The sequence below is a fragment of the Pseudophryne corroboree genome, chromosome 11 (assembly GCF_028390025.1).
Source record: "Pseudophryne corroboree isolate aPseCor3 chromosome 11, aPseCor3.hap2, whole genome shotgun sequence".
Taxonomy (NCBI): domain Eukaryota; kingdom Metazoa; phylum Chordata; class Amphibia; order Anura; family Myobatrachidae; genus Pseudophryne; species Pseudophryne corroboree.
The window spans coordinates 328,378,052-328,404,335 of NC_086454.1; the positions used below are offsets into that span (position 1 = coordinate 328,378,052).

The following is a 26,284-nucleotide window of genomic DNA, read 5'->3' on the forward strand; positions in this document are numbered from 1 at the left end:
TCAGATGTGCAAAGGCACAAGCTGAGGAGAAAATGGCCCAGTCAGTGGGTAAAGGAGGCAAAACTTTTTTTTAGGTATATAAGCGAAAAGAGAAAAACAAAAGGCGGAATTATAAAACTAAAGACGGACACTGGGAGTCTTGTTGAAGGAGACAATTTAATAGCAGATCATCTTAATGATTATTTTTGCTCAGTATTTACTACTGAAAGAGAGGGGAAGGGGCCACAGTTAAGTTGCAGGGATATTCAGGAAAATGAAACAAGTACATTTACAGAGGAGAAGGTCCTAACAGAACTCTCAAAGCTGAAAGTGGACAAATCTATGGGGCCAGATGGGATACATCCAAGGATACTAAAAGAACTTAAAGAGGTGCTGGTAGCACCATTGACAGAATTATTCAACCAGTCATTAGCTACAGGAGAAATTCCAGGGGACTGGAAAAGAGCAAACGTAGTCCCACTGCACAAAAGTGGAAGCAAGGAAGAGGCAAACAACTACAGACCAGTGAGTCTTACATCAGTAGTAGAGAAATTGATGGAAACACTCTTAAAAGAAAGAGTTGTAGATCATCTCAAATCCGGCAATTTACTGGATCCCAAACAGCATGGATTCACTGGGGGGAGATCATGTCAAACAAATCTTATTGACTTTTTTGATCGTGTGACTAAAGTGATGGATAAAGGTGGAGCCATGGATATAGCTTATCTAGACTTTAGTAAGGCTTTTGATACAGTTCCACATCGCAGACTGCTAAATAAACTTGAAAGTTTGGGATTGGATATTAGGATTATTGAATGGATAAGATCTTGGCTGAAGGATAGAAAACAGAGAGTTGTGGTAAATGGAGTGCATTCACAGGAGGGAAATGTTACCAGTGGAGTACCCCAGGGATCTGTACTTGGACCAGTGCTTTTTAATATCTTTATTGGTGACATTGCAAATGGCATTAAAGGGAAAGTATGCCTTTTTGCAGATGACACAAAGGTATGCAACAGGGTAGACACACCAGGTGGGGTAAAACAAATGATTGAGGATCTAAGTAGACTAGAGGAATGGTCAAGAGTCTGGCAATTACAGTTTAATGCCCAAAAATGCAAAATCATGCACTTGGGTCTCAAAAATCCTAAAGCTAAATACAGTATTAATGGCACTATACTGAAAACTACTGAGGAGGAAAGGGATCTAGGAGTCACTATTTCAGATGACTTAAAAGCAGGTAAGCAATGTAACAAGGCAATGAGGAAGGCTAGTCAGATGCTTGGCTGCATTGGGAGAGGAATCAGCAGCAGAAAGAAAGAAGTAATAATGCCACTGTATAGGTCATTGGTACGGCCTCATCTAGAATACTGTATTCAGTTCTGGAGGCCATATCTTCAAAAGGATATTAATACATTAGAAACTGTACAAAGGAGGGCAACTAAAATGGTGCATGGCCTACATCACAAAACATACCCAGAAAGACTAAGAAATCTCAATATGTATAGTTTGGAGCAGAGAAGGGAAAGGGGGGACATGATAGAAACTTTCAAATATATGAAGGGTTTTAACAAAGTCCAGGAGGGAAACATTCTCCAAATGAAGAGAAGCAATAGGACACGAGGACATGCACTGAGACTGGAGGGGGGGGAGGTTCAGGGGAAATTTGCGGAAAAATTATTTCACAGAAAGGGTAGTGGACAAGTGGAATAGCCTCCCATCAGAGGTGGTAGAGGCTAAGACAGTAGAGCAATTTAAACATGCATGGGATAGACATAAGGATATCCTTACAAAGAAATAAGGATCAAATAAGGTTAGTGATAAAAAAAAATAATATAAAAAAAAAAGGGGCAGACTAGATGGGCCAAGTGGTTCTTATCTGCCGACAAATTCTATGTTTCTATGTTTCTATGTTAGTCTATATTAGCAGCAGACACAGTACGGTAGTCCACGGCTGTAGCTACCTCTGTGTCGGCAGTCGCTCGTCCATCCATAATTGTATACCACCTACCCGTGGTTTTTTTTTCTTTCTTTCTTCTTTATACATACTACTATAGTAGCTTACTGTAGCAGTCTGCGGTGCTGCTGAGCTGACAGTGTCCAGCAGGTCCGTCATCAGTCATTACATAATAAATATATCTACCTATCCGGCTGCAGTACTAGTGTGATATTATATATATATATATTGATTTCATCTCATTATCATCCAGTCTATATTAGCAGCAGACACAGTACGGTAGTCCACGGCTGTAGCTACCTCTGTGTCGGCAGTCGCTCGTCCATCCATAATTGTATACCACCTACCCGTGTTTTTTTTTTTCTTTCTTCTTTATACATACTACTATAGTAGCTTACTGTAGCAGTCTGCGGTGCTGCTGAGCTGACAGTGTCCAGCAGGTCCGTCATCAGTCATTACATAATAAATATATCTACCTGTCCGGCTGCAGTACTAGTGTGATATTATATATATATATATTGATTTCATCTCATTATCATCCAGTCTATATTAGCAGCAGACACAGTACGGTAGTCCACGGCTGTAGCTACCTCTGTGTCGGCAGTTGCTCGTCCATCCATAAGTATACTAGTATCCATCCATCTCCATTGTTTACCTGAGGTGCCTTTTAGTTGTGCCTATTAAAATATGGAGAACAAAAATGTTGAGGTTCCAAAATTAGGGAAAGATCAAGATCCACTTCCACCTCGTGCTGAAGCTGCTGCCACTAGTCATGGCCGAGACGATGAAATGCCAGCAACGTCGTCTGCCAAGGCCGATGCCCAATGTCATAGTACAGAGCATGTAAAATCCAAAACACCAAATATCAGTAAAAAAAGGACTCCAAAATCTAAAATAAAATTGTCGGAGGAGAAGCGTAAACTTGCCAATATGCCATTTACCACACGGAGTGGCAAGGAACGGCTGAGGCCCTGGCCTATGTTCATGGCTAGTGGTTCAGCTTCACATGAGGATGGAAGCACTCAGCCTCTCGCTAGAAAAATGAAAAGACTCAAGCTGGCAAAAGCACCGCAAAGAACTGTGCGTTCTTCGAAATCCCAAATCCACAAGGAGAGTCCAATTGTGTCGGTTGCGATGCCTGACCTTCCCAACACTGGACGTGAAGAGCATGCGCCTTCCACCATTTGCACGCCCCCTGCAAGTGCTGGAAGGAGCACCCGCAGTCCAGTTCCTGATAGTCAGATTGAAGATGTCAGTGTTGAAGTACACCAGGATGAGGAGGATATGGGTGTTGCTGGCGCTGGGGAGGAAATTGACAAGGAGGATTCTGATGGTGAGGTGGTTTGTTTAAGTCAGGCACCCGGGGAGACACCTGTTGTCCGTGGGAGGAATATGGCCGTTGACATGCCTGGTGAAAATACCAAAAAAATCAGCTCTTCGGTGTGGAAGTATTTCAACAGAAATGCGGACAACATTTGTCAAGCCGTGTGTTGCCCTTGTCAAGCTGTAATAAGTAGGGGTAAGGACGTTAACCACCTCGGAACATCCTCCCTTATACGTCACCTGCAGCGCATTCATAATAAGTCAGTGACAAGTTCAAAAACTTTGGGCGACAGCGGAAGCAGTCCACTGACCAGTAAATCCCTTCCTCTTGTAACCAAGCTCACGCAAACCACCCCACCAACTCCCTCAGTGTCAATTTCCTCCTTCCCCATGAATGCCAATAGTCCTGCAGGCCATGTCACTGGCAATTCTGACGATTCCTCTCCTGCCTGGGATTCCTCCGATGCATCCTTGCGTGTAACGCCTACTGCTGCTGGCGCTGCTGTTGTTGCTGCTGGGAGTCGATGGTCATCCCAGAGGGGAAATCGTAAGACCACTTTTACTACTTCCACCAAGCAATTGACTGTCCAACAGTCCTTTGCGAGGAAGATGAAATATCACAGCAGTCATCCTGCTGCAAAGCGGATAACTGAGGCCTTGGCATCCTGGGTGGTGAGAAACGTGGTTCCGGTATCCATCATTACTGCAGAGCCAACTAGACACTTGTTGGAGGTACAGTGTCCCCGGTACCAAATACCATCTAGGTTCCATTTCTCTAGGCAGGCGATACCGAAAATGTACACAGACCTCAGAAAAAGAGTCACCAGTGTCCTAAAAAATGCAGTTGTACCCAATGTCCACTTAACCACGGACATGTGGACAAGTGGAGCAGGGCAGGGTCAGGACTATATGACTGTGACAGCCCACTGGGTAGATGTATGGATTCCCGCCACAAGAACAGCAGCGGCGGCACCAGTAGCAGCATCTCGCAAACGCCAACTCTTTCCTAGGCAGGCTACGCTTTGTTTTACCGGTTTCCAGAATACGCACACAGCTGAAAACCTCTTACGGCAACTGAGGAAGATCATCGCAGAATGGCTTACCCCAATTGGACTCTCCTGTGGATTTGTGGCATCGGACAACGCCAGCAATATTGTGTGTGCATTAAATATGGGCAAATTCCAGCACGTCCCATGTTTTGCACATACCTTGAATTTGGTGGTGCAGAATTTTTTAAAAAACGACAGGGGCGTGCAAGAGATGCTGTCGGTGGCCAGAAGAATTGCGGGACACTTTCGGCGTACAGGCACCACATACAGAAGACTGGAGCAACACCAAAAACGCCTGAACCTGCCCTGCCATCATCTGAAGCAAGAAGTGGTAACGAGGTGGAATTCAACCCTATATATGCTTCAGAGGTTGGAGGAGCAGCAAAAGGCCATTCAAGCCTATACAATTCAGCACGATATAGGAGGTGGAATGCACCTGTCTCAAGCGCAGTGGAGAATGATTTCAACGTTGTGCAAGGTTCTGCTGCCCTTTGAACTTGCCACACGTGAAGTCAGTTCAGACACTGCCAGCCTGAGTCAGGTCATTCCCCTCATCAGGCTTTTGCAGAAGAAGCTGGAGACATTGAAGGAGGAGCTAACACGGAGCGATTCCGCTAGGCATGTGGGACTTGTGGATGGAGCCCTTAATTCGCTTAACAAGGATTCACGGGTGGTCAATCTGTTGAAATCAGAGCACTACATTTTGGCCACCGTGCTCGATCCTAGATTTAAAACCTACCTTGGATCTCTCTTTCCGGCAGACACAAGTCTGCTGGGGTTCAAAGACCTGCTGGTGAGAAAATTGTCAAGTCAAGCGGAACGCGACCTGTCAACATCTCCTCCTTCACATTCTCCCGCAACTGGGGGTGCGAGGAAAAGGCTCAGAATTCCGAGCCCACCCGCTGGCGGTGATGCAGGGCAGTCTGGAGCGACTGCTGATGCTGACATCTGGTCCGGACTGAAGGACCTGACAACGATTACGGACATGTCGTCTACTGTCACTGCATATGATTCTCTCCCCATTGAAAGAATGGTGGAGGATTATATGAGTGACCGCATCCAAGTAGGCACGTCACACAGTCCGTACTTATACTGGCAGGAAAAAGAGGCAATTTGGAGGCCCTTGCACAAACTGGCTTTATTCTACCTAAGTTGCCCTCCCACAAGTGTGTACTCCGAAAGAGTGTTTAGTGCCGCCGCTCACCTTGTCAGCAATCGGCGTACGAGGTTACTTCCAGAAAATGTGGAGAAGATGATGTTCATTAAAATGAATTATAATCAATTCCTCCGTGGAGACATTGACCAGCAGCAATTGCCTCCACAAAGTACACAGGGAGCTGAGATGGTGGATTCCAGTGGGGACGAATTGATAATCTGTGAGGAGGGGGATGTACACGGTGATATATCGGAGGATGATGATGAGGTGGACATCTTGCCTCTGTAGAGCCAGTTTGTGCAAGGAGAGATTAATTGCTTCTTTTTTGGTGGGGGTCCAAACCAACCCGTCATTTCAGTCACAGTCGTGTGGCAGACCCTGTCACTGAAATGATGGGTTGGTTAAAGTGTGCATGTCCTGTTTATACAACATAAGGGTGGGTGGGAGGGCCCAAGGACAATTCCATCTTGCACCTCTTTTTTCTTTAATTTTTCTTTGCGTCATGTGCTGTTTGGGGAGTGTTTTTTGGAAGGGCCATCCTGCGTGACACTGCAGTGCCACTCCTAGATGGGCCCGGTGTTTGTGTCGGCCACTAGGGTCGCTTATCTTACTCACACAGCTACCTCATTGCGCCTCTTTTTTTCTTTGCGTCATGTGCTGTTTGGGGAGTGTTTTTTGGAAGGGCCATCCTGCGTGACACTGCAGTGCCACTCCTAGATGGGCCCGGTGTTTGTGTCGGCCACTAGGGTCGCTTATCTTACTCACACAGCTACCTCATTGCGCCTCTTTTTTTCTTTGCGTCATGTGCTGTTTGGGGAGTGTTTTTTGGAAGGGCCATCCTGCGTGACACTGCAGTGACACTCCTAGATGGGCCAGGTGTTTGTGTCGGCCACTAGGGTCGCTTAGCTTACTCACACAGCTACCTCATTGTGCCTCTTTTTTTCTTTGCGTCATGTGCTGTTTGGGGAGTGTTTTTTGGAAGGGCCATCCTGCGTGACACTGCAGTGCCACTCCTAGATGGGCCCGGTGTTTGTGTCGGCCACTAGGGTCGCTTATCTTACTCACACAGCTACCTCATTGCGCCTCTTTTTTTCTTTGCGTCATGTGCTGTTTGGGGAGTGTTTTTTGGAAGGGCCATCCTGCGTGACACTGCAGTGCCACTCCTAGATGGGCCCGGTGTTTGTGTCGGCCACTAGGGTCGCTTATCTTACTCACACAGCTACCTCATTGCGCCTCTTTTTTTCTTTGCGTCATGTGCTGTTTGGGGAGTGTTTTTTGGAAGGGCCATTCTGCGTGACACTGCAGTGCCACTCCTAGATGGGCCCGGTGTTTGTGTCGGCCACTAGGGTCGCTTATCTTACTCACACAGCTACCTCATTGCGCCTCTTTTTTTCTTTGCGTCATGTGCTGTTTGGGGAGTGTTTTTTGGAAGGGCCATCCTGCGTGACACTGCAGTGCCACTCCTAGATGGGCCCGGTGTTTGTGTCGGCCACTAGGGTCGCTTATCTTACTCACACAGCTACCTCATTGCGCCTCTTTTTTTCTTTGCGTCATGTGCTGTTTGGGGAGGGTTTTTTGGAAGGGCCATCCTGTGTGACACTGCAGTGCCACTCCTAGATGGGCCCGGTGTTTGTGTCAGCCACTTGGGTCGCTTAGCTTAGCCATCCAGCGACCTCGGTGCAAATTTTAGGACTAAAAATAATATTGTGAGGTGTGAGGTGTTCAGAATAGACTGAAAATGAGTGGAAATTATGGTTTTTGAGGTTAATAATACTTTGGGATCAAAATGACCCCCAAATTCTATGATTTAAGCTGTTTTTTAGTGTTTTTTGAAAAAAACACCCGAATCCAAAACACACCCAAATCCGACAAAAAAAATTCGGTGAGGTTTTGCCAAAACGCGGTCGAACCCAAAACACGGCCGCGGAACCGAACCCAAAACCAAAACACAAAACCCGAAAAATTTCAAGTGCACATCTCTAATTGCAAAGCCGGTGTCATGTTCGGTCGGTGGTGGCAGAGACCAGTGGTGGCGGTGGGTGTGACCGCTCTACGCAGGGAAAGTGAAGAGTTACTGCTTCTGCAGCTTCCTCTCTCCCCAGCCCAGCACACAGCAGCGTGTGATGTACTGTATGCTGGGCTGGGGAGAGAGGCTGCTCCAGCAGCCGTCAGTCCTATAGCTCCCTGCCAGTTTCTACAACCGGGAAGGGGGGTAGAGGGACCCAGGTAAAGTGTACCTGCCCCCCTCTATGTGCCACTGGTGACATAATATCAATGTAACAAGTAAATAATACAATAATTGGGATATACTGTAGGCTGATAAAGAAAGGTAACAGCACTATTATATTACTATATATTATGTCCAGTTACTGATGCCAACTTTGACTTGATATAATTGCTGCTCACCTTTGGGATGGTATAGCCGTTCAGCTGCACGTCCTTTACGGATGAGTGAGCGACACCCAGTGGCACAACAGAGGCAAAGCGTTGGACTTCCTGCAGCACAGCCTGTGTATACGGCATCCTCACTCTGTCCTCATAGTCTAGATGTTCTCTGTCCCCCCGAATCTTATTTATTTCCTCCCGACACTTATCTGACAGAAGAGAAGATACATTGCATTCAGTTGTGGCAGTTGCAGAGGCAGGGCTGTAGTACAGTCCAAAATTCAAATAGGGGGGCCACGCCAACTGCCCCCCAACACTGCCAAACATCGCCGGCCGGCACTTACTGGCAGTTAGTGCGGCTCCTCTATTTGAATTTTGGACAGTGCCGCAGCCCCAACTCTGTAACTGCCACTGACTGTGTTACTCCTACTAGAATGGAGCCATGCATAAATAATAAAGTTAATGTATGAGGAAGTGCGTTCTGGAACCTTGAATGTCTGGATACATCATCATGTAAAGGAAGCACCACTCCAGACTGGCCGATGTGGTCTCCGTCCCGGCAAGAAATAAGTCACCCACACATGTGAAGAGATTCTCATCGCTGAAGGTTGACTTGTTACTGTCCTCCTGCTCCTGAATACAGTACAAGAGGAGAGTTCACAAGTAGTCATTGCTGCGCCGGAGAAGCCTGCCCAATATTTAAGGGTGTGAAGCCAAATAAAGGGTCCAAAATGGCACTTGGACAGGACATGTGATGCAATATTATCTGCATGCCAACACACCCCCAGCAGATCAATATACTTACCAGTCCAGGGAGCCGGCCCGCGCTGCCTCTGCTGGGCGCCAGATTCTGTGTACTGCGGTGTTCCGCCGGTGCTGTAAAGTGCGCTGCCACTTTGCAGCGTCACTTTACTGCACCGGGGTCACATTGCAGCATATGGGGGGCCCAGCAGCGCTCACCAGAGCAGCGGACACTGGCTCCCTGGACAGGTGAGTATGGGTTGGGGTTTTTTTTTTCACTTTATTTTTTTACACTCTGATCAGCTTGTGTGTGCATCGGACACACGTAGCTGATCACTCTGCCTTGTCCCGCTCAGCTTTCTTTGCCAGGGGCAGAGAAAGCTGGGCAGTGCTGCCCTCTGATCTCGCCAGTCTGAGCTGGTGAGATTATCACAGGGCACACTGCGGAATTTTTAGTAAATTTGTCTATATCACATTTCCCATTATAAGTATGGGGAATGCGATGTGGCTTTCATGAAAACTGCTCCAAATGCCCTTTAATACATTCAGGTGATAGTAAAATAATGTGAAAAGGGTAAGAAAACAGAAAACACCCTTTTTCACATTATTTTAGTTAAAAAAATGTTCATAAATAGACCTCTAAGATTCAGATAAATTGCACGGTGATAAAGTATCAGCCAATCAGCTCCTAACTGTCATTTATCGAACACAGCCTGTAACATGGCAGTTAGGAGCTGGTTGGTTGGTACAGGTCGAGTATCCGCTATCCGGATGCCTTGTAGTGACGTCATGACATGGCCGGCGTCATGAAGTCACTGCAGTCTGCGGCCAATCACAGACAGGTGGGGGAGTGGCTTTGCAGCCATTCCCTCACTGTCACTGCTGCCAGGAACCACCACGGACACGTCGGACCCACTGCAGACCCCCAGAACCCTGCCACCGATGCGCCGGACCTGCTGCGCACCACCGGGACCTATCCCCTGCCGACGCTCCGGACTTGCTGCAGGCCCCCAGGACCCATCCAGATAACAGGTATTCTGTTATCCCAAAAAAAATCCCTTATACAGAATGCTCCTGCTACCAAGCATTCCGGATATGGAATACTCAACCTATACTTGCAATTTATAAGTCTCCAAAGTTTGATGAATCTGAGTCTAAAATTAGGCTCTTTGTATTTACAGTATGCTAGTACGGGATGCGGTTAGCAGTCACATGACCGCCAACATCCCAACCAATGGCCTCCTGTATCACACCTGTTAGTTACCTTATCCAGCTCTTCGAGGTAGCAGTCTATGTAGTCTCCGGGCTCTCCTGGTACCCTGCTTCTCTTGTGCTCCTCTAAAACTCTTCTGAGGAATCCAAAAATCACGTCTACGTTTCTGAAAATCCTCTGGTGCGGCAAAGGAAGATATCTGACAAATCCAAATGCATTGTACAGCTGCGGGGAGGAACCACAGACATATGTGCAGAGAATATCTGTCATACAGTATTGTTACAATCCCAACCAGGTAATTACATTGTGGAGATGCTGAGGAATGGTACAGGGGACAGAATGTCTCCTGAAAATATAATATCCCAATAAAATATACATCCCATTGCCCTGTCAGAGTATGGTTCAGTTTAGCCAAAGTAGTTTTGGCCTGATCGCCCCCAAAGGGTCCCTGACTGTAAATATCTTTGCGAATGGAGTGGACGTGGTCATGTTGAGAGCACTCAGGGCGGGATGTACTAAAGGAAAAATGCGGTAAAAAAAAAACGTTTTCAGGGTGTTTACTGCATTTCCATATGTACTAAGCCCTGAATGCGGGAGCCTATGGACATCTTCCTGGGGATCCGATACGGTCCCCTCCCAACATACCCTATAGAAGCCTATGAGCTTTTTTCAGCTTTCCTCCAGAGCAGAGGGACTCCTGGGGCTGAAACCTAGACGTCTCAGCTTCGCGAAAGGCAGATCTTTTTGAAAGATCTGTCCTTTGCTATACTCATCATGTATGATAGCATCAATGCGCGTATTGTGGCGGAATGTACTGCAATAGGTTAGTACATCCCGTCCTCAATGTGGGAGGTGCTGTTCTTAATTTACTAAAGGAAATGCCTAGTGTCTAGTGTTGTAAATGTGACATTGTGCTAAATAAGTCTACTGCAGCATACGCTGGTGGTCAAGGAGTGGTTTATTCATTAAAGTCAGTAACTAAGGGGGTCACTCCGACCCGATCGCTCGCTGCAGTTTCTCGCAGCCCAGCGATCGGGTCGGAACTGCGCATGGGCCGGCGCCATAGTGCGCCGGTGCATGCCATCCGTCGTTGCCTAGCGATCGCCTCGGAGGCAAGCCGCCGTTTAGGGGGCGCAGTCCGGCCAATGTAGGCGTGGCCAGACCGTTGGGGGGGGCGGGCCGTGGCGGCAGCGTGATGTCACACGCAGCCACTGCGGGCCGGGGAGCGATGAGTAGCTCCCGGGCAGCACGCTAAAGCTGCGCTGGTCGGGAGCTACTCTTGAAGTGCAAAGGCATCACCGCTGTGCAATGCCTTTGCACTTCTGCGGGGGGGGGGCTGGACTGACATGCGGGGCGGACTAGTCCTGTGCTGGGCGTCCCCCGCATGTCAGTGTGAATGATCGTAGCTGTGCTAAATGTAGCACAGCTACGATCAACTTGGAATGACCCCCTAAAGCTGGGTACTTACAATGTGTGCCGGGACAATATGGCAGTTGATGGGCCAACATATTATTAACCTGGTACACATCAGAACAATATCACGAAGGACGGAACAATCCCTCGTTCCGACCTTCATTACCATGCACGGAGCCGAATGCAATATCGTCTGGACAGCCATAAAGCAATGCCAACCGGAAGATATATCGCTAATGACTGTGGGGGCGCGCAAATCAGGCGCGTAAGGTAATCCGGATCATAGGGCTACTCAAAAGGTATGTGTTCACTCAATGTGTGTCCAATTGTTGCAATTTTGTTTGAGTACAATTTAAAGGTCACTTGCAAATATCCTTTGATACATGGTATATGTAGTTACTTAATAAATATTTACATTTTATCCTTATTCACCTTAGGTTTTGGCAGCCATAAAATGACTTACCTGAGCCCAGAAACTACTTGCCATCTTCATATTTTCATGGAGAAGATTGAGAATCTCTCGGAACGATGAGTCATCGTAGTCGTAGCGTTTCCCAAACACAATGGAGCATATGATGTTGGACACAGCGTTGTCAGTGACAAAGTGTGGATCTATTGGTGCATCTGAAAAATACCAGCGGCAATTACAGTATTATTCACTGTCATACATATGGATAACTACCACTGGTAACAAAGAAATAGTATAGACAACTATTCATTCAAACCTCGACCAGGGTGTCAGCAGTGAAATGACCTTTAGGGGGTTATTCAGAGTTGTTAGCAAACCAAAAGAGTTAGCAATTGGGCAAAACCATGCTGCACTGCAATTTGAGGCAGATGTAACATGTGCAGAGAGAGTTAGATTTGGGTGGGGTGTGTTCAAACTGAAATCTAAATTGCAGTGTAAAAATAAAGCAGCCAGTATATTTACCCTGCACAGAAGCAATATAACCCACGCAAATCTAACTCTCTCTGCACATATTACATCTGGCCCACCTGCAGTGTGACATGGTTTTGCCCAATTGCTAGCTTTTTTGATTTGCTAACTCTGAACAAAACCCAAGTACCTTAAATTGTAATTGGGTTTGGTATTGAAACTATCCATCTCCTGGTTAGGCAAACCTTAGCGAGCTTGCATAAATTATTAACATACATATGGACAGAGGTTTAGCTAGACGCCATGGTGCCTGGAGCAAGGAGTATGTTTTAGCGCCCCGCTCCCCTGTACTGAATTGAGGGCCTAGCTAAGAGGTGCTGGCATGTTACAATTGAAAAGAAAAAATATTTAAAATTCTAAATTGGTGAAAGGGCCTGGTCTAGGGATGTGGCCACAGAATAGTACCAATTCACATTACACAGCACAGTAGTGTCCGTTACACATTACACCACACCGTAGTACCCCTTATACAGGTTATGCTACATAGTAGGGCCCCTTATTCACAATAAGCCACACAATAGAGCACCTTATACACGTTACACCACACAGTAGAGCCGCTTATTAATATTACACCACAGTAAAGCCACTTATACACATTACACCACAGTATAGCCGCTTATACACGGGTCAGAGAGAGGTGGCAGAGAATGGTGCTGCAGAAGCCTGGGCAAAAAGAGGTGCTGCAGCATCAGAAGTAGAGACATGTGCTGCAGCTTCCAGGAAAGATGATGCAGAAACTGGGAAAGAGAGAGATTATGCAGCCACTGGGGCAGAGAGAAGTGCTGCAGCAGCTGGGATAGACAGAAAGAGGTGCTACAGCAGCAGGGGCAGGGAGTGGTGCTGTTGGACAGACGTAACCATGCTGCACAGCTACAAGCAGACAGTGAATATAAAGAGGGCAGGCAGAGCTCTGGCATGTGCCGGCTGTTAGTGTCTCCTGCTGTGTTGCCTGTGGCCTGCCCTGTGCCCTACCTACTGTATTCTCTGAGTCAGAGTCAGTGTGCGCCCCCTCTGCTCCTGCTTTGCGGCTGCCTGTACAGTGCATTGTGAGGAGAGAGGGTGATGATGCGCCCTCTATCTTTTTCGGCGCTCCATTGGAGCCACCCTCGCTACACCCCTGCATTTGGAGAGCAGAGGGCATAAAGTCATCCACACCAATCCAAAAAATACAAATTCTAGAATGAAAAATAGGGAAACTCATTCCCGTTGTCATCACTCAGTTAGTAACTACAGACCAAAACCGAGACCAAAAACAGAAAAATTTCCTGACAGGCTCAAAGGAGAACCCAACAGTCTGCATTAAGAGTGCCAGATGAAGGCACAACTGGAAATACACCATAGAGATGACCAATAGACATTACCCCATAGGTATGCCAGAGACAGGCTCCAGATGTAGCACTCTCTAAAAGCCAGGATTACCACATAGCGAGGAAACAGAATCAATGAGGGGTTTAGCAGATGAAGGACGGGAGACAAGCCACACCTTTATTGTTTGTATCAATAACGGGGGACAACCACGGAGCAATCAGCACTTCCAGAAGTAGTCTGCCGCAGCCAGGTAGAAACAGATGGGCCCCTCTCAGCGTGCCAGGTCCCGTGAAACTCTGCTATCGCAGGGCGTCTTTTTGCTAAAAATGCGCCTATGGGGGACATGTACTAAGCAGTGATAAAAGTGGAAAAGTGAGCCAGTGGAGAAGTTGCCCATGGCAATCAATCAGCTGCTCTGTATATTTTTATAGTATGCACATTATAAATGTTATGTCAATGCTGATTGGTTGCCATAGGCAACTTCTCCACTGACTCACTTCTCCACTTTTAGCACTGCTTAGTACATCTCCACCTTAGTCTCAATGAGATGCGACTAGGATGCACTAGGAGACTGTGCTGATTCATTTATACATACACAGACTCACACACAGATACTGTATACAAGTGTCGCATATCAAATCAATCAGCACAGTCTCCTGGTGCGCCCTAGCTGCACCACGTTGCGGCTAAGATGCAATTTCTGCATAAAAAGATGCCTGACGCTAGCAATGTTGCATGGGAACCGAGGGCTCAATTGTATTGTTGTGCGTGGCGTATTGAGGCTAAATGTCTGATGTCACTTCTGTATGAGCTGTGCTGCTAGGTTATAAAGTTGCAAGTCAAGCAGTGCCATACTCCCTTCACTCTGTGTCCTACACAACGCCTTGAATGTTGGCCCTCATTCCGAGTTGTTCGCTCGTTAGTGTTTTTCGCAACGGAGCGATTTGTCGCAAACTGCGCATGCGCAATGTTCGCAGTGCGTCTGCGCCAAGTAATTTTGCAAAAAAGTTTGGTATTTTACTCACGGCTTAACGAAGATATTTCTTCGTTCTGGTGATCGGAGTGTGATTGACAGGAAGTGGGTGTTTCTGGGCGGAAACTGCCCGTTTTATGGGTGTGTGCGGAAAAACGCTGCAGTTTTTGGAAAAAACGCGGGAGTGGCTGGAGAAACGGGGGAGTGTCTGGGCGAACGCTGGGTGTGTTTGTCACGTCAAACCAGGAACGAAACTGACTGAACTGATCGCAGTGGTAGAGTAAGTCCCGAGCTACTCAGAAACTGCAAAGAAATTTCTTTTCGCAATTGTGCTAATCTCTCGTTCGCAATTCTGCAAAGCTAAGATTCGCTCCCAGTAGGTGGCGGCTTAGCGTGTGCAAAGCTGCTAAAAGCAGCTAGCAAGCGAACAACTCGGAATGAGGGCCGTTATACAGGCTCTCTAATCACCCCACATCAATGAAGATATGGGGCCAAATGTAATAGAGTGAAAGTTTCAAAAAGTGAGAGATCTGGTAAGGTTTTGCAGTTTTTTTTTAAAGTGGCAATAATTTACACAGCAAGATCACCCTGGTTTTGCAGTGTAAATAATTGCCACTTTAAAACAAAACAAAAAAACAGAAAAATCTTACCAAATCTCTCACTTTCTGAAACTCTCACTCTATTACATTTGGCCCCATGGACCTATTTATTTGATGGGCGAGTACAAATACCGGGGCTGACTGAAGCACATACAGGAATTTTGGATGAATGACCATTTTTACAAGGTTAACTTTCAACCATAATCAACCATCAATGGCAATTTTTCCACATATAAGACTTGGTTTTAAGAAAGTCAGTCTGAGGCTGTACATTCAACCAAAAATAATCCACATTACTATGGAAATTGACAATTCCCAAATAGTGCAACTGAGTAACCCAGTGAAAGGGAGATTGCAGGTGATTAGCAAAGGCAGAGTCACTCCGATTGGGACAAATTCTAGACTTGTCCCAATTAATTCTATTGCCAGAAAAGGAGTCAAATTGATTAACCATACAAAGGAGATACAGGGTCCACAAAACTACTAGCATATCGTCCACCTATAACGATATCTTCACTGTATTGGACTATTCAGAGGGAATCATCAGCCCTTGTAGCACATGCTAGGGGTTCAATTGTCATTGTAAACAGGAGAGACCAGAGTGGGCAACCTTGTCAAGTGCCCCTAGCCAGAGAGAAGGATCTAGTGGCAAAGCCATTAAGCACTTGCTCCTGGCTTAGAGTAAAATAACTGAATCCCCCACCAAGAAAGTAGGAACGAACGGAGTCAGAACCTTCCATAGGTACAACCTTTCAAAAGAATCAGACTCCTTTGATGCATCCAAGGACAAACCAGCTCCATCAGGGTCAGCAGGATAGTGTAATTAAATGTGTGAATGTAAGTGCCTAAGATTTACAGAAGTGGATTTTCCAGGCATAACCCCAGTTTCATCTGGCTGTATAACCTCAGTTAACTTATTACCTTATTAAGCCTGGTAGCTTAGCAAGTATCTTGATGTCGATAGACAGAGGGAGATAGGGTGATAAGAATCGAGGTGAAGAGGGTCCTTCTTAGGTTTAGGGAGCACAATTATAAGGGCTCCGTCTCAGACATATGTCCAAATCAGACATACTGTAGGTGGAGGGAGAGAGCCACACTCAGACAGATCATTAAAGTTTTCCAAAAACAAAGGGACAAAGAAAGGAGTTTGTGTGCACACATGGCCACGCCGGGGCATCACAGCCTTACCTGAGTTCTTCATGAACTCCTGAATCATGTGTGTGCTCTCCTCACAGATTCTCTCCTCCATAGACCTTTTCCCCAGCCCAAAATTGCGGAGCGTGGACAGGGTGAAGCGCCTGTGCTCCTTCCATGCTTGGCCGTAAGGAGCAATTATGAGCCCTGGAGAGAGAAACATGCATGGGACGGTAGGATAAGCTAAAATACAATATAACTGGCTATAATGAGAGCAAAACAATAATGAAATTTGGGTCGTATAATTGGCTATGGTATGTTAGATTGACAGATAGGTGTCAATGTGCATGAGGTTGACATGAGGATTTCGACATGGCTGACATTTTGGAATGTCATCACTCACCTTGTCTACTTGGATGACATGACGTCTTAACATCCCTGGTTCCCCATTGGTCACTTAACTGGTCTCAATGGCTGTAGCAACTCCAGCGGCCAGTGGCAAGTGGCCATCACTGGTGGCGTAGACCCCAGATGGAGTAGCGGTTTCAGTAAATATTTTAACTCTATCCTTAACCCTCTCCCTAGTACCTAACCCACCCAATGCAGCCTTATCCTAAACTCCCCCTAGTGCCTAACCCACCCCCTAGCAACTAACCGTAACCCACTCCTCTGCAGCCTAACCCTAAACTCCTCTTAGTGTCTAACCCACCTCCTAGTATCTAACCCTTACCCACCCCTCTGCAGTCTAACCCTGAACTCCCCCATGTGCCTAACCCTCCCCCGAGTACCTAACCTTAACCCACCCCCTGCAGCCTAACCCTAAACTCCCCTAGTGCCTAACCCTCCCCCGAGTACCTAACCCACCCCCTGCAGCCTAACCCTAAACTCCTCCAAGTTCCTTACCCGCCCCCAAGTACCTAACCTTAACCCACCCCCTGCAGCCTAACCCTAAACTCTCCTAGTTCCTAACCCTCTCCCGAGTACCTAACCTTAACCCACCCCCTGCAGCCTAACCCTAAACTCCCCCTATTGCCTAACCCAACCCCAATCACCTAACTGTAACCCACTCCTCTGCAACCTAACCCTAAACTCCATGTAGTGCCTAACCCACCTCCTAGTATCTAACCCTAACCCACCATTCTGCAGCCTAACCCTAAAATCCCCTAGTGCCTAATCCTCCCTCAAGTACCTAACCTTCACCTACCCCTTGCAGCCTAATCCTAAACACCCCTAGTGCCTAACCCGCACCCTAGTACGTAACCCTAAACCACCCCAGAAGCCTAACCCTGAACTCCGCCTAGTGCCTTAATCACCCCCTCGTATCTAACCCTAGCCCACTCCCTTACAGCCTAACCCTAAACTCACCCAGTGCCTAACCTACCCCCGAGTACCTAACCTTGACCCACCCCCTGCAGCCTCACCCTAAACTGCCCCTAGTGCCTAACCTGCCCCCTAGTACCTAACCCACGCCCTGCAGCCTAACCCTAAACTCCTTCTAGTGCCTAGCCCACCCCTGAGTACCTAACCTACACCCATACCCTGCAGCCTAAACCTAAACTCCTCAAGTGCCTATTCTTAGTGCTTCCATCCTACAACATAAACCTAACCTAAGGATGTATACATGGTGTATTTCAATCTGTTGAACCATATCGACATTGTAGTGTCAACATTATGAAAGAGGTATGTGGGTTGCAGTTATGTTACCGACGGACGGGATTCCCGGCGGTCGATATACCGACCTCGGGATCTTGAAAGTTAGGGTTAGGTACTGGGAAGGGAGGATTAGGTATAGGCACAAAGAAGGGGAGGTTAGGGTTAGGCACCATGCGTGGAGGGTTATGTTTAGGCAGCGGGGAAGGGAGGGTTAGGGTTAGGCAATCACAAGGGAGGGTTAGGGTAGGGGGCAGGGTAGGGTTAGAGTACTTTAGAGGGAGTTGTCGGGATTCTGATGGACAGGATGCCGCTGTCGGTATTCTGACCACCGGCATCCCGTCCATCGGCAAATCAAACTGACCCCAGGTATGCTATGGGGCTGATGTAGAGTTGAATGTAGCTAGATTTACAGAGCATATTGTGCATGTTTTCGCTCCGCACATGCTCTGGTATCAAGCGTATGCAATTACAGATGAAAACAGTCGTACGCAAGACGAACCCATCTCTACTAGCAGTGGAAGGGGCATAGCTGATTTGTAACTGACCATTCTCATGTAGGTAAAGATGATTGTCAATGGAAGTAAAAGCTGTGCAGGCAGATATATTGTACCTAGTATAGGGCTGGTAGTGGCGCAGAGAGGGGAAGGGGCAGGTACTAATTACCCAGGATGCTGGAGGGGGTTAGGCGGGGCCCTGGTCCGCTGCTTCCCCCCGGAGTACACAAAGGTAAGCATGCTCATCTTGCTGCAATGTGGCATGCTGCGTGGTGTGCTAGGCTGTGACTATTCGCCACTGCCGATCGCTCCATTAATTCCATTAGGAGTGAATTAAGGGATTGCCGGCTGTGAATAGTCACATCAAGATGAGCATGCTACATCAATACCTGTGGCTGGGGCCATCTTCCCGGTGATATCTCCAGGAAGATGGCACTGAGTCTTTGCTCTCTAGTCCCCGCTCTGCCCCCTGTGTTAAAATGCATCCTGCATGCTGTGGTCACACCCCCTCCAGGGGGGTGGGGGGACCAGAAAGTTGTTGTACTGGGGACCAGGATTTCTCTTGGCAGCCCTGGTACTGCAGTATTGAGACAATTACAGGGTACTGTAGTGTATATACAATTTACCTCTGGTACCGGAGATGGCTTGTGATAATCTGTTCTGAGGTCTGTCTGCAAAGTCAACTCCTTTATTCACCAGAACTTCTTTTAGTCCTTTGAGTCCCCGGATCACCACAGCCGGTGTGAATCCCAGGTAGATGCTGTACACTGGACCATACACCTCAGAGAACTGACACAGAAGGATCATATTGTGTGTTAGCTATAACAACTTGGTATGCCATTTTTCTGTGTAGTGTTCTGTCTTTCTATGTGATCAGTATTACATAAGTGGAATTATAGTGCATTGACATAATATGCTCACTTCTGTGTGCAAATCACCTCAGGACTCTGGAGAACTGTAGAAGTGTGACTTTACTAGCTGCAAGTCATGCTGAACAGTGGCTGCAGCAGCACTTCCTGTATTAACAAAAACTTCCTGTGTAACTAACACTTCCTGTATGGCAAGTGATTAGCAGAGATGCAATCCACATACAGCATACATCTACACTGATCTTATATGATTGCATGTACTCATCCAGCCATGTAACCAGTCCTGACCAGTCTGTTGCTGCACCTGCAAAGCTTTGCATTATACCATACATCTCGGAGAACTGACACAGAAAGGTCATATGGTGTGTTAAGATATATTACATGCGTGTCATCCTACTGTACAGTGTTGTGTCTTCTTTGCATGTGGTCAGTGTTACATAAGTGGAACTATAATGTACTGACGTGATACTGTATGCTACAAGACAAAACCATGCACTCAGAAAAGTAATGTGGTCATATATGACTGCGTGTACTCATCCACTCATGTAACTAGCCTTATCAAGTCTGTTGCTGCACCTATACAGAGAAGATAAGGCGCACTGATTAGAGCTTGCTGACCTGCAGCCCCTATCACGGCAAACATTTTTAAATAGTTTCAAGGGACACTTTGCTAAGAACAGATATTAAGAAATATGTCTATACAGCACATTTATTATTTTTTTGCGGCATATCCTCGATATTAAAGATTCTTTATTACCACAATTCATGGCAATAAGGAATTCTTGATCGCTGGAATGTATCATTACTGAGCTGCTGGGACGGGCTCTGGAAGCAGCCCCCCCTGGTAATCAATGCGAAGTGGTCGCATATGCGATCACTGTACTTCCTCCTTCTGCCCTCCCCACTTCCCGCGCCGACACTGCTGGTTCTGCGGTCAGACGGACCCCTCTCCTGAAGGTATTTTTTCGGTGAGTAGCCTATAGGCTATAATGACTTTAGCTACCAGAGCCAAGCTCCGGAATGTCCGTTGTACAATAACTTCTGCAGCAGACATTGCCAATTTTTGGCAGCAGAAACGGCCTCATAAGTAGGTCCTCCTTAGCATGTCATGTATGAGGATTTTTGCCCCACCTTCCTGGACTTTCAGGAGGCTTCTGCACTGTTGGAAGGTGTGTCTTGCTGACCTTTGGGCATGATTCAGATGTGGTCGCTAAAGCCTACGCAGCTGTGATTTTTAAAGCTATGGAACCGCAAAGCCAACGCAAGTGTATCAGCTGCCCACAGGTGGACAGAGACGGCCACCAAAGCCACCGCAACAGCTCAAGAACTGCGTACTCCATCCAACCACTATGCAGATGTGATGAGCGTGTCTACGGTCTGGCAGGATGGCCACGGGAGTTGCAATGCTGGCTCCGTGTGTTCTGCGTACAAGATTACATTCGGACACTAAGGGTGGGTACACACTAGTAGATATATCTGCAGATCAATTGATCTGCAGATATATCTATGTACGGATCGGGCACTGTGCTGTGCATACACACTGCCCGATCCGTCGGGGGACTGACGTCATGAACTGGGCGGGCGCCCGCCCAGTTCACCTGTCAATCACCGCCGGCCGCCGCAGCATGTGTACGGGCGGTCGGACGACCGCCCCGTACACACACAGCGACGCGCCAATATATCGGTAGATATATTGGCCGTCGGCTGTGCTGCGCGGCCGACGCGATACGTCTGTGAACGACCGAGTTCACAGACGTATCGCCCGTACACACTGGCCGACGGACCCGCGATATATCGGCCGTTCAAGAGAACGGCCGATATATCGACTAGTGTGTACGGGCCTTAAGACACGCCCTGAAAACATTTGCAACACGCTGACATATTTGCCGGTTCTCCCCATAACCACCTCCAAACGGTCGGTTCCTGTCAATCACTTTGCAGTTAATTCCTCACTGCAAGCGGCATCGTAAACGTATGTTGGCGAATGTGCAGTTCGATTATAACGTATGCGCAGTCGGATGATAATCACTCCACGGCGTACACATCGGCAGTGCTATCCCCTCTGAATCAGGTCCAGTGCAGGTGGCAATGCAGGCCAGGGTGGTTTTAAAGGAAATAAACTTGGGGCAGAAGCAACAGGTAATAATCACCCAGAGGACGTGGCATTCCCCAATCATAATTAGAGATGAGCGGGTTCAGATTTTCTCAGTTCTTTTCGCCAAACTAGCGCAAATTCAGATTTATCTTATTGGCTGTACAAAACATGTGAGAGCCAATAAGATGCTGTGTTTGAGATCGAAGTAAATCCAAGTAACTCCGAAACCGCTCATCTCTAATCATAATATGCCCAAAATAATGTGATTATTTTCAGGGGACGGCGGTGGAATGCGTCAGCATTTGCCAGCGTCACAGGGTCAGTTTATTTATTTAGCAGTGAACTGCCCCAAATAAGTATCTCTAGTTCGAATAAGTAAATTAAGCTCTACCATAAATCACATGCTTATACCTACAGTATCTACACTAGAAACAAGAGTATGCGGTCATGAAGTCGGCACTCACCATATGTCGACCTCACAAAGGGATTCCGTTGAATGGGGGTCATTCTGAGTTGATTGTAGCTGTGCTAAATTTATCACAGCTACGATTATCTTCCCTGACATGCGGGGGGACGCCCAGCACAGGGCTAGACCACCTCGCATGTCAGTCCAGACCCCCCCCCCCCCCCACACACACACACACACAAATACAAAAGCATCGCACAGCGGCGATGCTTTAGTATTTGTGGAGTAACTCCCGGCCAGCGCAGCTCCTGCGGCTAGCCGGGAGTTGATTGTTGCTGCCCGCGGCCCCCCCCCCCAACGGTCCGGCCACACGCCTAAACGGCTTAACGCCACCGTCCTGCCCCCTCCCGCCCAACGACCGCCTCTGCCTCAGAGACGATCGCTAGGCAACAACGGCTGCCATGCACCGGCGCACTGTGGCGCCGGCGAATGCGCAGTTCCAACCCGATCGCTGCGCTGCGACAAACTGCAGCGAGCGATCGGGTCGGAATGACCCCCAATGTTCCTTACAGCACATGTCCTGTGTGGGTGTTAGTACACTTACCATGCCGGTTACCAGTATGATTACCTGCATGGGTAAAATGCCGTGATCCCGGCACCGACATTGTGAGGTTGACATACGTGCTTTTTGTGCCGACTTCCTGCCCCCCACCCGTAACAAGAACACCCCCTGCGCATCTGGGGTATATTCTGTCCCTATCCTTAGGCTTACCATCCCATCTCTTTAAACTGAGACACTCATGGATTACACAGGTTCTGCGGCTAATTTAAACTAGGTGAAATGCAGGCTTGAAGTCAGCCAGCCCCAGAACCTGTGTAATTCATGAGTGTCCTGATTTAAAGGGATAGTATGGTAAGCCTGCCTATAGACAGATATTTGCTTGCACTTAGGTAGACTCTGCACTCACCTCCCTTATTTTCTTCAGGGGATTGGAGAAGTCCATCTGCAGAAGGTTGCCCACTACGGGCAGGGCTGGGGGACCAGGAGGGAAACCCTTTGGCCGAGACAGTTTCCTCCATAGAATTACCAGGAGGATGAGTCCCAGTATCAGAGCAGTGCTGAGTTCCATGCTGGCTGCTAGCAGTTCCTCCTGCACTGACTTCCTTATCAGGGCCTCATGCTGCTGCTGTAACATACAAAGTACAATGATGAAGCTCCCCTCCCAGAAGGGAAGCCGTGATGATAATAATAGGCGTTTGGTTACACAGCACGCAAGTTAAACGTCCCTGCCCTGTTCAATGTCACAGGCAATACCAGGGAGGTGCAATAAGTTTCCAGAAGCACAAAATGTATTATTATTTACAAAGTGAACATTATAATTTTTCAAAGTGTTTGCAAGAGGGGATGCAGTTAATTTGCCGGCAGTCGGGATCCTGGCGGCCAGGATCAGTAGCGCACGCAGGGGGGGTTTCTGAGTACCCAGCAACCCCCCCGATCTGGAAAATTCTTGTTTTTAGAGACGGAGACAGCTTGGTCTCTGTCTCAGTATAAACCGCGATCGCGATCACAGCTTCTGCTGCTGCAGGGAGCTCTAGTAGTCAGAGCTCTCTGCACAGAATATACGCGGGAGGCTTTGTGCATGATCATATTATATCTACAGTGACAAGGCGGCCACCAGTCTCCTCCTCTCAGCCTGGGGTATGTGTGTGTGTCATACTTGCCTACCTGACCCTCTCCATGAGGGAGAAAATGCTCTGTTCCTGGACTTTCCTGGTAATGTATGATTGCCATCGCCTGTGGTGAAATGGGTGGTATTCAGTTTGCCGGCTGTTGGGATCCCAGCACAAAGTATACCGGCGCTGGAATCCCGACAGCCGGCATACCGAGACTTTATCTCCCTCTTGGGGGTCCACGACCCCCCTGGAGGGAGAATAAATAGCACGGCGCGCATAGCGCGCCACCGTTCCTGCAAGGGGCTCCTTTGAGCTCACCACGCTGTCGGTATGCCGGCGGTCGTGATTCCGGCGCCGGTACGCTGGTTGCCGGGAGCCCGGGCGCCGGCATACAATACTACACCTGGTGAAACACCTTTCTTATCAATTAACTAGCTCACCACAGGTGATGGCAATCATACATTACCAGGAAAGTCCAGGAACAGAACATTTTCTCCCTCATGGAGAGGGTCAGGAAGGCAAGTATGGCTGTGTGTGTTTATATGTATGTTATGTATGTGCGTGTGTGTGTCATACTGTATATGGAATTTTTTTTTTATACACACACACACACGGGCACTCTTTATTGCACTCTTTATTTTAAAGGCGTCATGTGCCCGCCGGCCAGGAGCCCAAATATAGCAAGTGGTGTCGGCGGCACTCAGGTAATGAAAAGTCTTTTCACTACCTCAGTGCTGCTGACACCGATTGCTATATACTGTATGTATGTATATAAAAGATACAGAAACTCCCCCAAGTAAATCCTGCGTTTGCCCCTGAGGATACTGACGCCAGAATCCCGACTGCTGACAATGCCGACACCCGAATTCCCGGCTCACAGAGTCTATTCCCATACAGGGTGGGAACAGAACCGGTGGCGAGCGCAGAGAGCCTGCAAGGGGACTCTGCACTCGCCCCGCTGCTGACATACTGACGGCCGGGATGCTGTTGTCGGTATACTGACGGTCATCATCCCGACCGTCGGTCAATCATACGGAACCCCGCCAGAGAAGTCTATGCAAAGTTGTATGCGCTCAAACCACTTGGTGAAGCAGCTGGACCAGTCCGAGGCAGGTATGTCTTCTACATTCTGGATGAAGGTCTCCACCGCAGCTTCTGGTGGCTCAAAACAGATCCCAAACATCTTGCGCTTGATTTGTAGGAACAAGACGAAGTTGCAGGGGGCCAGGCCTGGACTGTACTGTGGATGACCAAGCTCCTGGTGTAGAAAGTGAGTGTAGTGAAAGTAACCGTGCTCACTGAAAGCAGCTTATTTGTAACACCTCCTGGAAGGTTTCCAACACCCTTCACCACCACTGTATGTACAAAATAAATAAATGGAGGGGTTACTTAACTAGCGCTTCTCCACAGTATATCCTCTTTGTTGATTTCCAACATCAGCTACCTCGTTGCAGAGGGAAATATGCAATAAGAAAAGAATATATATAGTGAAGTACGTTTAATACATATATTTGAACAACACACAGTTTTAAAACGTTAAAAACATCAGCAGCAGTCTTTTCAGTGACAATCCTTCTAATGCCCAATGTATAGGGGAATTACCAGAGATGTTGGAAATGAAATCAGTTCAAATCAGCATAAAAGTCCGTGGGAAAGAGATTTGCAGGGTTTTCCCACAGGCAAGCAGCTGAGGTAGGTCCCGCTATTTGGAACAACGTCCGGATGCCAGCAATCCACCAACGCGTTTCTACCCTCTTTGCTAGGGTCTTTTTCAAGGTGTGACTAACAATGGCTCTGCTTCCATGAGTATTTAAATACCTCCTGGCCAGTCCTAAAGTCTCACTCTCAGCTGAACACTATACAAAAATGACTACTTGTCCCATGGTTCTTTTAGCTGAGGGTGAGAGTGTCCGGTTTCTACGTCACGTGTAGTCATGACTACCGTGACTTCCGCTAAGTCCGCGTCCCGCCGTAGTCATGGTGACCCGAACTTCCGTTTGACAACACTTCCGTCCTATGGCTCCCGTGTTGTCTCGGCCGTCCGCGTCATACAGTTGTTATGGCAACACCAGCGTCTCACACCCGCCAGCGTTGTCAGTGTCCATCTTTGTTCAGCGCAAACATGCTTTGTTTTGGATATATGGGAGTCCGTCTCCTCTCCATGGGAGCCACTCATATGGGATATTTATAGTGTTCCAAGTTTTATATAAATACTAGTGATGAGCGGGTTCGGTTTCTCGGAAACCGAACCCCCCCGAACTTCACGCTTTTTACACGGGTCCGAGGCAGACTCGGATCTTTCCGCCTTGCTCGGTTAACCCGAGCGCGCCCGAACGTCATCATCCCGCTGTCGGATTCTCGCGAGGCTCGGATTCTATCGCGAGACTCGGATTCTATATAAGGGGCCGCGCGTCGCCGCCATTTTCACACGTGCATTGAGATTGATAGGGAGAGGACGTGGCTGGCGTCCTCTCCGTTTAGAGTAGACTAGAGAGTAGTAGAGACACTTGATTTACTAATTTTGGGGAGCATATTAGGAGTACTACTTGCTGATAGTGTGACCAGTGACCACCAGTTTAATTAATCCGTTCTCTGCCTGAAAAAAAACGATACACAGTGTGACACAGTCACATACCATATCTGTGCTCAGCCTCAGTGTGCCCTCAGTGTGCTGCATCATCTATGTAATACTGTATATCTGACTGTGCTGAGTGCTCACTGCTCACACAGCTTAATTGTGGGGGAGACTGGGGAGAAGTTATAGCAGGAGTACATATTTTAACAGTGCACACTTTTGCTGCCAGAGTGCCACTGCCAGTGTGACTGACCAGTGACCACTGACCACCAGTATATTGTGATTGTCTGCCTGAAAAAGTTAAACACTCGTCGTGTGGTGTTTTTATTCTATAAACGCATTCTGCTGACAGTG

At 47.7% G+C, this 26,284-nt stretch overlaps 1 protein-coding gene across 1 annotated transcript in view; it reads right to left on the bottom strand.

The window, feature by feature from the left end:
• Positions 1 to 22,893, bottom strand: part of LOC134969649 (cytochrome P450 2J6-like) — a 31,368-nt gene extending 8,475 nt beyond the window's left edge. Inside the window, exons 1-7 of the mRNA XM_063945736.1 lie at positions 22,650 to 22,893; positions 18,938 to 19,100; positions 16,219 to 16,371; positions 11,677 to 11,837; positions 9,852 to 10,025; positions 8,335 to 8,479; positions 7,868 to 8,055 (exon numbers count right to left, since the gene is read on the bottom strand). Of these exons, the coding sequence (XP_063801806.1) occupies positions 7,868 to 8,055; positions 8,335 to 8,479; positions 9,852 to 10,025; positions 11,677 to 11,837; positions 16,219 to 16,371; positions 18,938 to 19,100; positions 22,650 to 22,877 (1,212 nt within the window). The 5' untranslated portion in view covers positions 22,878 to 22,893. The remainder of the gene's footprint in view (positions 1 to 7,867; positions 8,056 to 8,334; positions 8,480 to 9,851; positions 10,026 to 11,676; positions 11,838 to 16,218; positions 16,372 to 18,937; positions 19,101 to 22,649) is intronic.
• Between the last annotated feature and the right edge of the window lie 3,391 nt (positions 22,894 to 26,284).